The sequence below is a fragment of the Ovis canadensis genome, chromosome 18, assembly GCF_042477335.2.
Source record: "Ovis canadensis isolate MfBH-ARS-UI-01 breed Bighorn chromosome 18, ARS-UI_OviCan_v2, whole genome shotgun sequence".
In the NCBI taxonomy this organism is placed as follows: Eukaryota; Metazoa; Chordata; class Mammalia; order Artiodactyla; family Bovidae; genus Ovis; species Ovis canadensis.
The window spans coordinates 78,176,251-78,191,814 of record NC_091262.1 but is presented as its reverse complement, the minus strand read 5'-3'; the positions used below and the strand labels follow the sequence as shown (position 1 = coordinate 78,191,814).

Here is a 15,564-nt window from a genome sequence, read left to right as displayed (position 1 = left end):
CCTCAGCAGCCCCCCCAGCCCCTCCTCCGCACTGAGGGGAGAGGCCTTTTCTAAAACTCCCTAAAAATCTGACCATGTCACTCTATCACCTCAAAATTCTCCATCACATTCTCTCCGCTCCCCAGAAATAAGACCAAACTCCTAACGTGGCCCAAAGGCCCCACAGGACACTCTCTGCCTCATTTCAGCTCTGTCCCGTTTTTCTTTCTTTCGGGGGAAGACTTTCAGTTTCCGAAAAGGTCCTTCCCCAGCCAGGCCTTCGCACCCAGTCTAGAATGTTCTTTCCTGCCCTCTCCCCACCCCTGTGGGTGAGCAGCTTCCACTCCCCAGGGAAAAGCTCACGCAGCCCTTTCCAGGGCCCATGCCCGGCCCCTCTCCTGAGCCTGCTTCTCAGCACCATCTATGCCCAGGGTCGTTAAACAACTGACCGAGAACATGATGGTGAGCGTCCAGCTCCTGAAGGGCAACGCACGCTTCCTTTTGAAAGCCAGGGCCACGTGGACTCCGCCTGTGGCTGGAACCTTTAGACCTGCGTAGCGAGGAGCTCGGTGGGTACTCAAGCACGTGTTGAGTAAGAAAAAGGAGCTGAGACTGGAGGCAGAAAGGCTAGTTTGGGGCCACTGCCCTTACAACACACCCCAGATGAGCACTGACCGGGGTCTGAGTAAAGCAGGCGCAGGAATGATGAGATCCGTGGGAGAGGAGGACTCTCCCGTGGAGACGGGAGGCCAGGGGGAAAGACGCATGCAGGACACTGACGAGGGGAAACCAATGCTTCTAGGGAGGACATGTTTTAAACATTTTTCATTGTCCTGGGCACATTGTAGGGACGCACTCGAAATTGGCTCCATCTGCCAAGTGAACTTAAAGGCCTCTCTCTCCATGAATACTCGCCTGATCGTCTCTGTCCTCATTATCCTTAACTGTGAGCTGTCCATTGTCCGCGAAAGGTTCTTTGTGGGGATAATTTGCAGTCCAGGACAATGATGCCTTCCCCTCCAGAGGGCACAGAATGAAGGATACAGCCAGTGCTGGACCCCACCGCAAGGACGCACCATGACTGCGACACCATCCAGAGAGGCTGGCACCTCTGTCCTCCCCCTCTGCCGGTAGCCAAGGTCTCCTGTGGAACTCCCCACCTGGGGCAGGCTCTGGGCTCGGCGATCCCACCCTCTTGCATCATCCAAGGCTAATGGTCAAATCTGTCCCTTCACAGAGAGGATAGTTTATTAAAGACAGCGAGTTTCAATCTTTTCCAGAAAGCTGGCAGGATAAATACGCTACTGCATTTTAAGACACAACTAAGTACCCTTGTAAAAATGTAGCTTTCCCCACAAATAGTATTTTCCAATAAAGATATGTCTTCAGAGGAAACAAAACTGAAAGTATGTCTACCTAATTCTTGATTGGAAAATAAATACTTTAAAGAATGAAAATCTTCTAAAGAGCTATTTCTTTAAAGGAAACCAAAGAGGATACATACTTGCTCCGGGTGGCATATAAGACAGCCCCCGTCCCACACGACATTGAAACAAACCTGCTGCTTTCAGCAGAATATTAAACTTACGTGTCGAACATCTAGTGAGAAAAACATGACGCTTTGGTGGGGAGGGCATGTTGATAATACTTACATGCCATTTACAATTTGCAGCAAACTTTTAAAAAAGTTTTCCATGTGTCTGGTGGCATTTAAAACGTTTTGCTAATCCTAGAAATCCTCAATTAATAAGCTAGGATTTTAAAGATGAATAATTATAGTTTTCCTGAAAGAGACTTTTGTAAGTGGCACAAAATACCATTGGTTTTAAGTCCTTAGAGAAGCTGTTTTTGCCACTAAAAGCAAAGCTTTAATGTTCAATTTTCAATGCTATCATAATTAAGTTTTTCACGCTTCTAGTTTTATAGCTTGAACAGACTTTGACAGTAGAAACAAAGATGTTATTTCTTTTTTATCTACTCTCCACTCAACTAAAATGTTTATTTTTTAAGAGACTATATGAAAAAGCTTATATTATCTCAGAAATTAACAAGAACAGACTAATAGTTACTTTTAAGCCTGGTTTGGGGAACTTTCCATCAGAATGCTTGGGTTTGTTTATAATGTCATAAATGCTTGTGGTTTGGCTATAAAATATATTCCCTACCAGAATATCAAGTATACCAATTAAAAATTCTCACTTAGTATGGGTGCTCACTTGGCATTTTCTTGTAAAAACTATTTTCTTTGGATTTTGCTAACAGAGAAAATCTAACTCAGTCCTCAGCCACCACAGAAGAATACATGAGGTTTGAAAAGACTTCATATTGCTGAGTTCAGAGTGATTTCTTCACACGAGTTCCTTGACCTTGTTTCAAACCCAACATGAAAATTTGCCAACATGAAAATTCTAACAGAATCAGAGTTAACAGAATCACAGATGCCAAAATATGTCTAAGATTTTAAATAAAGCATTCTTATATCCCTCAATATAAAAGCTTAGAAATAAAAACAAGTTTCCATTTATTTAGAAAAAATAAATGGCAGTAGCTGCGGCTGTGAAATTAAAAAACGCTTTCTCCTTGGAAGAAAAGCTATGATCAACCTAGACAGCATATTAAAATGCAGAGATATCACTTTGCCAACAAAGGTCCGCAGAGCCAAAGCTATGGCTTTTCCAGCAGTCATGTATGGATGTGAGTGCTGGACCGTAAAGAATGCTGAGCACTGAAGAATTGATGCTTTTGAATTGTGGTGTTGGAGAAGACTGTTGAGAGTGCCCTGGACTACAAGGAGATCAAACCAGTTAATCCTAAGGGAAATCAGTCCTGAATATTCATTGGAAGGACTGATGCTGAAGCTGAAGCTCCAACACTTTGGCCACATGTTGCAAAGAGCTGACTCACTGGAAAAAAAACTCTGATGCTAAGAAAGACTGAGAGCAGAAGAAAGGGATGACAGAAGATGAGATGGTTGGATGGCATCACTGACTCAATGGACGTGAACCTGAGCAAACTCTGGGAGATTGTGAAGGACAGGGAAACCTGGTGTGCTGCAGTCCCTGGGGTCACAAAGAGTCGGACTCAACTTAGCAAGTGAACAACGACAACACAGTTCAAAAGATTGCTGTAGTGGCTTCAGAATGTCATTGGGAGCAGGAGGTAGCAGGGACTTGACAGGCTATGGTTATTAACAAGTAGCACCTGCAGGGCAAGTCCAGTTTCATCAGAAGTGGTAGCTGAGCCATGTATAGGCTGTAGAAAGGAACATGGGAAGATCTCTCACAGCACCTTTCCAGGCAAGACAGAAAAAAAAGCTATCAGCCAGGATCATAACCTTTAAGGCAATGACCAACTTCCATGTTATTACAACACTGAAATATTTTATATGTGTTGGGAGTATTTACAGCATTATGGTACAGATTACAATTATGCTGTATTACAGGAAATTACCCCTAAAATAAAAAAGGAAATTCCTCCTTAAAAAGAAAAGGGAAAAGTATGGGAAAAAAGTGGGTTAGCCACAATATATGTAAAACAGACAAGAATTTTAGGTGAAAACCGATAAAAGGTCACAACGTGAAGTGGCAAGCAAAAGAACTAATATGGTCTTGGGCTACATTACTAGAAGTATAGACTTTAGAACAAGGGAGGTGAAGTATCCAGCTCTACTCAGCTCTATTTAAAAACCACGCTTGGAATATGCAGACGTTCAGCTGTGTTAAATTTAAAGAGGCATATAAGTGAGTGAGTGAAAGTTGCTCAGTTGTGTCCGACTCTTTGCAACCCCTGGACTATACAGTCCATGGAATTCTCCAAGCCAGAATACTGGAGTGGGTGGAGCCTTTCCCTTCTCCAGGGGATTTTCCCAACCCAGGAATCGATCCCAGGTCTCCAGCACTGCAGGCGGATTCTTTACCAGCTGAGCCACAAGGGAAGCCCAAAGAGGCATACAGACAAAAGAAAAGAAGTACAGACTGGGCAAACTAGGATGATGAAGGGCCTAAAACTGTCTTGTGAGGATTTCTGTTTTTAAAGGTAATGTTTAGCTGGAATCAGACCTGAGAAGGACTGTCTTCAAACATGGGATGACCTGTACATGGAGAAGAGATTAAACCTACTTCCTACGGACCCAAGGGGCAGAACTTGGGCCAAATTTTGACTGCATTTAGCAACTGACGGTCTGAATCACACAAAGAGGGAATGGACTGCATGCAGAGATAGTGAGTTTTCAGTTCTTTGGAACTGCTCTAACATGGGTTGAATAACCTCTGGAACAGAGATCTCAAGCCCTGGAGGGCTGGGTGGATGGAATCAGGGGATGACAGGACAGGCAAGGAGGATCAGACACTGCCCTCTCTCTGAGTTCAGCGGGGGATGCTCCCTGGGATTTATCTGCCTGACATTTGCATTCCTGGGTGAGCTGTACTTTGACGAAACATTCAGAGGCTTAAGAAAGAAAATTATGAGATGAGATCACCCCCTCAAATTCAGGTCCCCTCAAACTCTGAAATTCTTGTAACCTACGGCAACTAAGCCAATGTGTGCGTTGACTTGAAGAACTGTGATTGATGGAAGAATCCAAAGTGACTCACAGAAATGAAATAGCAACAGTTACGTTCTTCCTACCTACTTCTTTCCATCTTTCATCCAGTTTCTTGACTCCCCAGTCTCATACCAACAAGGCATAATAAAAAGAGCTTAATGTTTCAGTTCAGTTCAGTCGCTCAATCCTTGTCCAACTCTTTGCGACCCCAAGGACTGCACAGGCCTCCCTGTCCATCACCAACTCCTGGAGCTTGCTCAAACTCATGTCCATTGAGTCGGTGATGCCATCCAACCATCTCATCCTCTGTTGTCCCCTTCTCCTCCCACCTTCAATCTTTCCCAGCATCAGAGTCTTTTCCAAGGAGTCAGTTCTTCGCATCAGGTGGCCAAAGTATTGGAGTTTCAGCTTCAACATCAGTCCTTCCAATGAATATCCAGGACTGATTTCCTTTAGGACGGACTGCTTGATGTTTAGACTTCAAAAAATTCAGACTAGTTCCTCAAAAATGTTAAACCCACAGCTACCATATGCCTCAGCAATTCTATTCCTAGGTAAGTGTGAAAGTGCATCAGTCACTCAGTCACGTGCAACTCTTTTCGACCCCATGGACTGGAGCCTGCCAGGCTCCTCTGTTGGTGGAATTCTCCAGGGAAGAAGACTCGAGTTGGTTGCCATTCCCTTTTCCAGGGAATCTTCCCGACCCAGGGACTGAACCTGGGTCTCACGCACTGAAGGCAGATTCTTCACCATCTGAGCCAACAGGGAAGCCCTACTTTTAGGTACCAACCAAACAGAAATGAAAACATAAGTTTACACGAAACCTGGATATGAATGTTCCTGACAGGATTATTTATGGCAGTCAAAAAGCAGAAACAACCCAAATGCCTGTCTACTGGTGAACAGAGAAATAAAGCAGGGTCTACCCGTGTAACAGAATATTATTTGGCCATAAAAGGAGTGGCGTTCTGGCACATGTGACAGCGTGGATGACCTTCAATCATTACGCTAAGTGAAAACAGCCAGATGAAAGGCCACACGCACGATGCCACTTATACTGAATACTCAGAATCCATAGTGACAGAGAGACAGGTTGGTATGGCCAAAGGGCCAGGGCAATGGGGAATACAACCTAGTGGGTGCTGGGGTTTCTTGGGTGGTGATGAAAATGTTCTAAAATTAGATACTGTTGACACATGCACAGTTCTGTGAATATACTAACAGCCACTTAACTGTATACTTTAAAAAGGGAGAATTTTTATAGAAAGTGAATTATCTCTCTCAATAGCTGTTATTAAAACAAACCAAAAAAATTCATACTGGTATCCAAGCCTTACTAGTTGTGTGGCCTTATAAAGTTAGAAAAATCTCTTTGAGACTCAGTTTCCTCCTACGCAAAAGGAAGGGTTTGAAGAAAAAAATGGAGTGAAAGATGGCAAGTATTTCCCAAACAGGAAATTGGCTTATAAATGACAGCTTTAGTCTACTTTGCAACTGTTGTAGTTTTTTCTTAGGCGGACAGAAGTTTGTGATTTCTAGCTCACTTTACAGAGTCCTAAACAGTTTGGAGAAAAAAACACTGCACACATTTCCTAGTGAAATGAGACAGCCAGTATCTAAAAGGAGCATGGATAGTCTTTTCATGAGGCTAGATACTGCCTATGCTGACATTTAATATCCACTACAAATTAAGTACGAGAGACAGTAAGGGGAAAAATACAGTGGAAACTAGAGATTTCACTCATTAGGACAACGTTTTCTCTTCCTTCCTGTTCACATTTACGACTAACTTCTATCTTGATCACACTAGGAAGACGTTAACTGCGGCAGTCATCCAAATAAAAAGTATGGGATGCATTTTCTGAAGCTAATAAACAACTATGACTTTTTGGTTCCTGTCACCATCGAAAGCATGGAGTGTGCTCAACGTATGAACGTGGATGGGTTCATCTACTGAGTGGCGTAGTCCTGCCATTGTCATGGAAATCTCTAATTCAAAAAGAATTTTTTGTCACTGTTGCCAATAAAATACCCAAATGTTTAATGTAATGCTTGGTGAAATGGTGTTCCTGTGATCCACTGCTTTCATTGAATCATCATAGTCATTAATTGGGTTGTACTCATTTATATTTTCACTTAGCAAAGGCCTCTTAAAATGAGCAATTTCTCATCCAAACATCTGCTGCCTAAAACATCACCAGGGTGACACTCACTTCTACCTCAGAGACCATTCTCACTTTAAACTGTATTCATAAGCTAACCAAAAAAAAAAAAAAAAAGCACAGAGCTAAGAGCTTTGTAAAGAAAAGTAATTCAACTGTTACGATTCAGTTGTACTTTGAATTGATCTTATTGCTTGTTTCTAAGCTATTTTAAAGTCATTTTTTTCCTACGGGGACATGGGTAGGGAATGGATGGATTGCAAGTTTGGGATTAGCAGATGTAACCTATTATATATAGGGTGGATAAGCAACAAAAGTTCTACTGTGTAGCTCAGGTGCTCTTCAGAAAAACCATAAAGGAAGAGAATATAAAAAAAGAATAGATATACATGTATAACTGGGCCATTTTGCTGTACAGCAGAATTTAACACATTGTAAATCAACTATGCTTAAATAATAAAGTCATTTTTCTTTAAACTGTTAGCCATACAATATAAAACCTGGTTTTTACTTTCTTCTAGACACTTACCAGTAAAATTCCTTACCAATATCTCTAACACACATTTAAAAGAAAAGGCAGAAATCCAGAATGTTCATGAATAGATACACAACTTTATGACTGAACTGCTATTTAGAAGCAATATGACCAGCCCCTAAACAACTGCTCAAATATCTACTTAATGTTGTGGAGGATAAAACCGTTTCCATGACTCTCAACTACATATAAGAAATTCCAGTGGCCAGAAGGGCACCAAATACATTCTATCCTCCTTCAGCTCTGAAACTCTTGGTAAAGTTGGAGAGCAACAACTTTCATCCTTTCTGCTGCAGAGGCCATTACAAGTTAATGAAGGCTCACATGTGATTAACATAAAAGTTACAAGCTGCCAAAACTATAAGACTATATACTCTCCCATGAAAAAGATGATAAATTTCGCCAGAGGTTAAAATATCATTATAGATCAACCCGGTGATCTTAACTGCCAAGGCTAATACCTGCTATTTGCAAACAGGTGTCGAATAACTAGAGATATTCGCCTAAATCACAAATACAGCTGCAAAAGAAATTGCTCAAGTCGTCAAAGCGTCTAGAATTCCAAATGATTCCACCTGTACTAGAGGCACATTCTAGAAAATAGACGATTTTTTTTCTTTAACAAGTTTCTGGGACCCTCTAAAAAAGCAATAAATCCAACATATAAAAAATTGCATGGTTAACTTTTGTGCGTGAATGTTCTGATAAACCATGCAGTCTGCTGTGACAATCTTCAACCCTACTAGTGAAACTAACATCTTTGAAACGTAAGATTTTATATAATTTTTAAAGATGCCATATTGATAGCTATTAATATTTCCTCCCTGTAACCAAACAAACAAACAAAACCCAAAAGTATCACCCCGTAAACAGTCGAAACACTTTGAAGCCCGGTTCCCTCTGCCTGTCCATTTAAACAGCTCTAGATTGCATGAAAGTGTTGATGGTTTCATCAAAGTAGAACGGAATGGATCTGAGTCCATGCGCAGCAAACACTGCGCACATCCGCGAAGGAGCGTTTTGTTATTAAGCGATGTGTTTTCCGAGTTCTTCATCCAGACATTTCCAAACAGATGTGAGTTTGGAAGCAGAAAGCAACACGTCCCCGCGGAGCCCCGGGGCGCCCGGGCCTCCTCACGCGCTGCCCGGCCGGTGCGCCCGCGCGGATCTCCCCGGGACCGGCCGCTCCCCGCGCGCACTGGCCGGAGCCCGGAGCGGGAGCCGGGAGCCGGGAGCCGCGAGCCGCGCCGGGGCGGGGGCGGGGGCGGGGGCGGGGGCGGGGGCGCGGCGAGGCGCGGGCGGCCCGGGGGCTCGGCAGCCCAGCACAATGCGCCCGCGGCGGCGGGAACCGCGCGCCCCTCCGCAGCAACTTTGCGCGGCCTCCCCGGCCGCCCCGGCCTCGCCCCTCGGCCCGCTCCGCGCCGCGGCCCCCCGGCCCGCCCCGGCCGCCGCCCCTCCTCACCGTTGCAGAACTGGAGCAGCGAGGACGTGTCGTACAGGCTGCTGTAGCTCGAGAAGCCGTCCTCCATGCTGAGGCCGCCGGGCAGTGCCCGCTCCCCCGGCCCGGCCGCGCCGCCGCCCGCTCACCCCCACACTGAGCCGCGCCGAGCCGCGGCCGGCGCTGGCGCTGGGGCCGGCCCTGCCGTGGCGGCGGCCGCCGCCGGTTACCATGGCAACCCCGGGCCCGCCGCCGCGGCCGCGCGAGCCGGGCGCCCGCTCCGCCCGCCAGGGGGCGGCCTCGGCGGGGGGACGTGGCCGGGCGGGGCCGGGGCGGGGCTGGGGCGCCGGGGAGCCGAGGGCGGCGCGCGGCCGGGGCGGGGGGGTGCCGCGGCCGGGCCCCGCCTCCCCGCGCGGCCGCCGGCTCCGGGGTTGCGGGGGGACGCGCTGGGACAAAGGCGAAGCGGCGGCGGCGGCGCGGGAGGGGCCGCGCGGGGAGCGGGGGAGTCGCACCCCCACCCCACCCCCGGCCCCGGCCGGGGCAGCCCCTCCCGCGGCCGCCGGCGCCCGCGCTCCCCCGGGGGCGTTGTCCCTGCGCGCCCCGCGGGCGGCTCCAGGACCAAACATGGACAACTCGCGGGCCCATCTCGGCCGGGTGTCCACGTCGGAGCAGCTCCACTTCTGGCCACGTCCTGCCAGGCGCGTCCCTCTCTCCGCGCGTTCTTCCGCCGCGGCCAGGCCCTGCCTCGAGTGAGAATCGGCGCCGGGCTGGTGACTCGGCTCGAACCGATGCGGCTTCCCACGTCCAGAAGGGGTCCTCCAGATGTCAGGCTGGAAAGGCCGGGGTCTTTAAGGGGAGCTAAAACATCTGCCGGGGTCCCTCCCACCCCTGATCAGCCCCTGGGGTGGCGGGGAGATTTGTCACATAAGACACTTGTTAACGCTACAGGACCCACGGAAATCTCTACGTACTCTATCTCAGAGAGACAGGGAGGCGGGACAAAGTACCACAGAAAGAAGGAAGCGCGCAAATCCACGGGGTTGTCATGTGGATAACCCTAACCCTAACCCTAACCCTGAGCATAGTGCCAGGCACTGACCTGGACTGAAGTGAAGATGCTCGCACGTGACAAGTGAGAGAGAGTGTGAGTTTGACGATCCTCTGACTTAGTCCAGGAGTTGGCCTTAGTCCGGGAGGCCTGGTGTGCTGCCATTCATGGGGTCGCAGAGAGTCGGACTCGACTGAGCGACTGAACTGGATTGAACTGAACTGGCTTTTTCCAGAATAGACGGTGTAACATTTTTGCTCCTGGTTACACAGTAGTTACAATTCACTTACATGTTCAATTCTGACTGGTTTCCAGTTGTAGGCGTTAGCTCCTGTGCTCTGTGCTGTGCTTGGTCGCTCAATCGTGTCCGAGTCTTTGCGACCCCAGGACTGTAGGCCGCCAGGCTCTTCTGTCCATGGGCTTCTCCAGGCAAGAATACTGGAGTGGGCTGTCATGCCCTCCTCCAGGGGGATCTTCCCAACCCAGGGATCGAACCCAGCTCGTGCGCATTGCAGGCGGATTCTTTACTCTCTGAGACTCCAGGGAAGCTCAGGGTTGAACACAAGTAGGTGAAATGAGAACTGAGTAGAAAGTTACTATTAGGAAAACCTGGGGGCCTTGCTGGGGTTCAGAGGTGGATGGGGACCTCTCTTTGCAAAAGCAGAGGGCAGGGTCAGGGATGGGACCCCGCAGCTCTGTGCCTGGCACATGGGTTAGCAGGACTGGCATTAGATGCTGTGGATAGACGGGAAAGGTTGAAGCCCCGTCCTGGTCAAGAAGACCAAGAACAGAAGACCGCACGGATTGCTAAGAGGAAAAGTACACTGGGATGGGTGTGGGATGGGGTGGGGTGGTGGCCTGACCGTCAAGGGCCACAGGTGCTGTGGGTTTAACTGTGACCTGGGGTTGGAAGGACAGGGTTAATGACTGTGGAGGAAGCAAGCAGCAGGGGCTGCTGACAGGCCCTTGGGCTGACCTGCTGTGAGCGGACAGTCTGTATTCAGACAGTGGGGAAATGAGAGTGGCCTGAGCTAAGAGAGAGCCAGCAGGGCAGCCTGAGCCAGACCCGGCAGGAGACAGAGGGAGGCAGGAGGCTTGCATGCCAGCAGGTGGCTGACACCAGCAGTGTTGGAGATGAGCCTGATGCTGAAGCTGCAACTTCAATACTTTGGCCACCTGATGTGAAGAGCTGACTCATTGGAAAAGACCCTGATGCTGGGAGGGATTGGGGGCAGGAAGATAAGGGGACGACAGAGGATGAGATGGCTGGATGGCATCACTGACTCGATGGACATGAGTGTGAGCAAACTCCAGGAGTTGGTGATGGACAGGGAGGCCTGGCCCGCTGCAGTCCGTGGGGTCGCAAAGAGTCGGACACAACTGAGCGATTGAACTGAACTGAGTGTGAATCAGACCACAGGGGCCAGGGCCTGGAGCTAGAGCACCCCAGGGTGTCTGCAGCTCTCTGGAAAGGAGCACTCAGGGCCCGGACAGTGAGAGGGAAGAAAGAAGCTGAGAGATGGGCCGGAGGGAACCTGCTCTAGGACGATACCGCTGGAGAGGCAGGAAGGCCAAGCACCAGAAGACAGCAGACCTCCCACTAGAAATGCCCTGTAGCAACTAGGGATGCAGACCAGCTGGACAGGGAAAGAATGAGAAGTGGGAATTGTCTGCAAAGAAGCTGTAGCAGGAACACTCTAAAGGAGAGGATGGAGGGTGGGAAGGGAGCTGGACAGAGCCTTGGAAAGGGAGGAGAGAAGGAAATTCTGAAGGAGCTGAGAGGCCGGACATCAGCCTAGTGGGCTGTCTCATTAAGCAAAGAGCACAGAAAGGTGCACAGAGGTGGGCCTTTCCCGAGGTTCTCTGCGGGACAAGTCAAGGGGGATGAGCCTGGGCAAAGGGCTTCGATCTGGTGGTAGAGGGCCCCCAGGTGACTTGGAGCACCTTGGTGAAGCAGTGGGGACCAGAGCCAAGCTGCTAGACATCACAAGGAGAGCACATAGAGACTTCCCTGGTGGCTCAGTGGCTGAGACTCCACGTATCCACTGCAGGGGGCATGGGTTTGATTCCTGGCTGGGAACCAAGATCCTGCAAGGTACACAGTACAGTCAAAAAAAAAAGGGCTAAGATTTCAAGAGAGAAAAAATGATCAATGTTGCCTTTAATTTTCCACTTCAGACGATGCAAAATATGTAAATTCTTTTGATCAGTGTAAATTGTTCAGTTCAGTTCAGTTGCTCAGTCATGTCCGACTCTTTGCGACCCCATGAATCGCAGCACGCCAGGCCTCCCTGTCCATCACCAACTCCCGGAGTTCACTCAGACTCACATCCATTGAGTCAGTGATGCCATCCAGCCATCTCATCCTTTGTCATCCCGTTCTCCTCCTGCCCCCAGTCCCTCCCAGCATCAGGGTCTTTTCCAATGAGTCAACTCTTCGCATGAGGTGGCCAAAGTACTGGAGCTTCAGCTTCAGCATCAGTCCTTCCAATGAACACCCAGGACTGATCTCCTTTAGGATGGACCGCTCAAAAAAAGAACAAGAGAATGCTTATAGATGCATGTTTCAGAACTTGGACAGAGAAAAGAAATAGAGGCCAAATATAGAGGGCAGAGGTGGCAGAAGAGTTACATGAAGCCCCTACCCCAACCCAGTATGGGCGGACCCTATGCATCCCAAAGGCAGGTGTTGAGGCTTTTTTGAATTTATTTTTTAGTTGGAGGAAAGTTGCTTGACAGTTGTGTTGGCTTCTCCCATACAGCAATGCAAATCAGTCGTAACTTTATACATCCCCTCCCTCTTAAGCCTCCCAGAGAGGGGCTTCTGAAGGCTGGGACTTAACACAGGTGCACATTTGAACTTGGCGCTTCTCTGTTTTCTCTTTTCCCATCTTTCTCCCCTTCCAGTCTGACCTTTATACTGTTGCCACTCCACTTTGAGATTTTATACATTAGGATACTTTGGATAATTAGTGTTTAGAAACTAATGTGTGGCATTCTCTGGAAAGGGAGTGATAATCATGAATAAATTATTAAAAGATGATTCTCTTTAAGATGGTTAGCATTCCTGATATATAATCTGAAAGATATGATATCTGGTGGCCCCAAAGCAGAAAGGTTGGGGAGTAAAGAAAATTCAGAAGTGGGACAGGAGAAAAATTGAGCTGGAGATTTTCTTAGAGGATTTTACTTCCAATGGAACAAAATGACAAATAACAAGAACACAGCCCACTGCTCTGAGATGATAAAGGTCATTATCACCCTCTTAACCTAGAGTATTCAACTGCTGTGTTTTCCCCCACAATGGTAAAAGCTTACTCTAACAAAAGCAAATTTTAGTATAATCACAAGGACATGCATGTTCAATCAACTAAGTATAATCTACACAGCATTTTAAAAAGATCTGTGGAGGAAAAAAAAAGAGAAAGTTCAAGAAAAAAAGTCTCTGAAAACTTAATTAATAATGTGAGATTTTGCGCCCAAACATTTTAACAGACTGTTATTCCACGTCATTTTGAGATAATTTATGGCTCGAGTCCAAAACATATTGTTGTTGTAATAAATGATGCATGCTCTCTAGGACAATATAACCATAGCATTCCATGACATTAATAGCAGCATTTGTACAACATGTGAAGAAAGAAAGAAAAATGGGAGCTCTGTAGCCTTTATTCATGGAAAAGTAATAAAAATTACCCAAAAATGGAGAGCCTTGTGCACCTATAGTTTAATTCAACATTCCTCAGAAAATAGTTCTACGGTTCTAGACACCATGCTTGGTGTTGGGGATACAGCAAAAAAAAAAAAACCAAAAAACCACAGTGCACTCTAAACTGCAAGTGTTACGAAGTTAAAGTCACATCAGCACTTTGAAACAGAATCAACTACAATTAAAAAAAAAAGAAAGAAAAGAGAAGCAGAAAATTCCATTCTGAGTGTATACCCAAAGAAACTGAAAGCAGAGTCTCAAATAGATGTCTGTACACCCATGTTTACAGAAGCATCATTCACAGCGGGCAAAATGGGGAAGCAACCCATTGTCCACGGATCAATGGAGAGATAAAATGTGGTCTATCCATACAATGGAATATGATGTACTCTTGAAAGAAAGGAAACTCTGACATGTGCTACCACACAGATGAATCTCAAGGACATTATGCTGAGTCAAATAAGCCAGTCACAAAAAGCCAGTCACAAATGCGGGATGATTCCACTTACATGAGGTCCCTGCTTGTGCGAGTGCTAAGTCGCTTCAGTGGCGTCCGACTCTTTGTGACCCTATGGCCTGCAGCCTGCCAGGCTCCTCTGTGCATGGGATTCTCCAGGCAAGAGTCCTGGAGTGGGTTGCCATGCGGCCCTCCAGGGGACCTTGCCGACCCAGGGATCAACCCACATCTCCTGTGTCTACTGCGTTGGCGGGCAGGTTCTTTACCACTAACACCATCTGGAAAGTCCTATATGAGGTCCCCAGAGGAGTCAAATTCATAGAGCCCAAAAGTATCAATAGAATGGTGGGTGTGGGGACTGAGGGGGGGGGGTTGGTGTTTAATGGAAACAGAGTTTCCATTTGGGATAATGACAAAGTTCCGGAGATGGCTGGTGGTGATGGTTGTCCAATAGGGCGAGTGTACTGAATGCCACCAGACTGTGGACTTCAAAATGCTTAAAATGGCAAATTTTATGTTGTGTATATTTTACTATGAGAAAAAAAAGTAAACAAAATCGGAAATATCAGGGTGCCCTGAACATAGTAAGAACAAGCGTTTCCCCCTCAAGCGCTGATCTTTACCTGAACTGTCTGTCTGTGTGCTGAGCTGGGATAAAGGGTATCTCTCCCTGTAGGTGACATAGAATACTCATACAAATAAATACATCAGTGCAAACTGTGGTGAGTGTGATGAAGCAAAACCAGAAGGAGGGGTTTCAGATGACTCTGGAGGGTTCGAACTGGACTGAGGAGTGAACGGAGACGCAGCAACAGTGGGCAGAGAGCCAGTGGGCGCTGCTTCAGGCGAGTAAGGCTCCTCTGGGGAGCTGGGTGGGAGTCAAGGCTGCTTGTACACACGGGACTTCGGGTTTTATTTTAAGAGCAAAGAGAAGTTGCCTTTCAGTTAGTGGTTTGGGTTGAATTGTGCCCTTCCTCCCCCTTCTGAGCCAAGTCCCTGGTGGCTCAGATGGTAAAGTGTCTGCCTGCAATGTGGGAGACCCGGGTTCAGTCCCTAGGTTGGGAAGATCCCCTGGAAAAGGAAATGACAACCCAGTCCAGTACCCTTGCCTGGAAAATCCCATGGTCAGAGGAGCCTGGTAGGCTACAGTCCATGGGTTACAAAGAGTCGGACACGACTGAACGACTTCACTTTCACTTTCCCCTTTCATATGTTGAAATACTAACTGCTGGTGCTCCAGAACGTGACCTTTTTTGGAGACATGGTCCTTACAGAGGTAATCGAGTTAAAATGAGGTCATTAGGGTGGGCCCTAATCCAATAGGACTGATGTCCTTGTAAGAAGAGGAAGTTAGGACACAGACGCACACCCAGGAAAGACGGTATGAAACAGACGCAGGGAGGAGACGGCTGTCTCCAAGCTAAGGAGAGAGGCCTAGAGTCCATCCTGCCTTCCCAGCCCTGCCCACACCTTGACTTCGGTCTTCTAGCCTCCAGAAGTGTGAAACCATGAATTTCTTAAGCCTCCTGGTAAGTGGCGCTTCATTACAGCATCCCTGATGAACTGATGCAGCTCGTATAGCAGCTCAAGGTCTCAAGCGGCGCTAGTGGTCAAGAACCTGCTTGCTGATGCAGGAGACTTAAGAGGCACGGATTTGATCCCTAGGTCATAAAGATCCCCTGGAGGAGGAACT

General features: G+C 47.6%; 1 protein-coding gene across 8 annotated transcripts in view; it reads right to left on the bottom strand.

Moving 5' to 3' along the window:
- Positions 1 to 15,564, bottom strand: part of EML1 (EMAP like 1) — a 194,997-nt gene that overhangs the window by 124,475 nt on the left and 54,958 nt on the right. The window contains exon 1 of one of the 8 annotated variants that reach the window (XM_069559742.1): positions 8,682 to 8,953. The exons of 4 other annotated variants lie outside the window; for them this stretch is intronic. In XM_069559742.1, the coding sequence (XP_069415843.1) occupies positions 8,682 to 8,748 (67 nt within the window). In that variant the 5' untranslated portion in view covers positions 8,749 to 8,953. Of the gene's footprint in view, positions 1 to 8,681; positions 8,954 to 15,564 lie in introns of those variants that run through there. 3 more of the 8 variants (XM_069559737.1, XM_069559736.1, XM_069559741.1) reach the window with 3 other exon arrangements.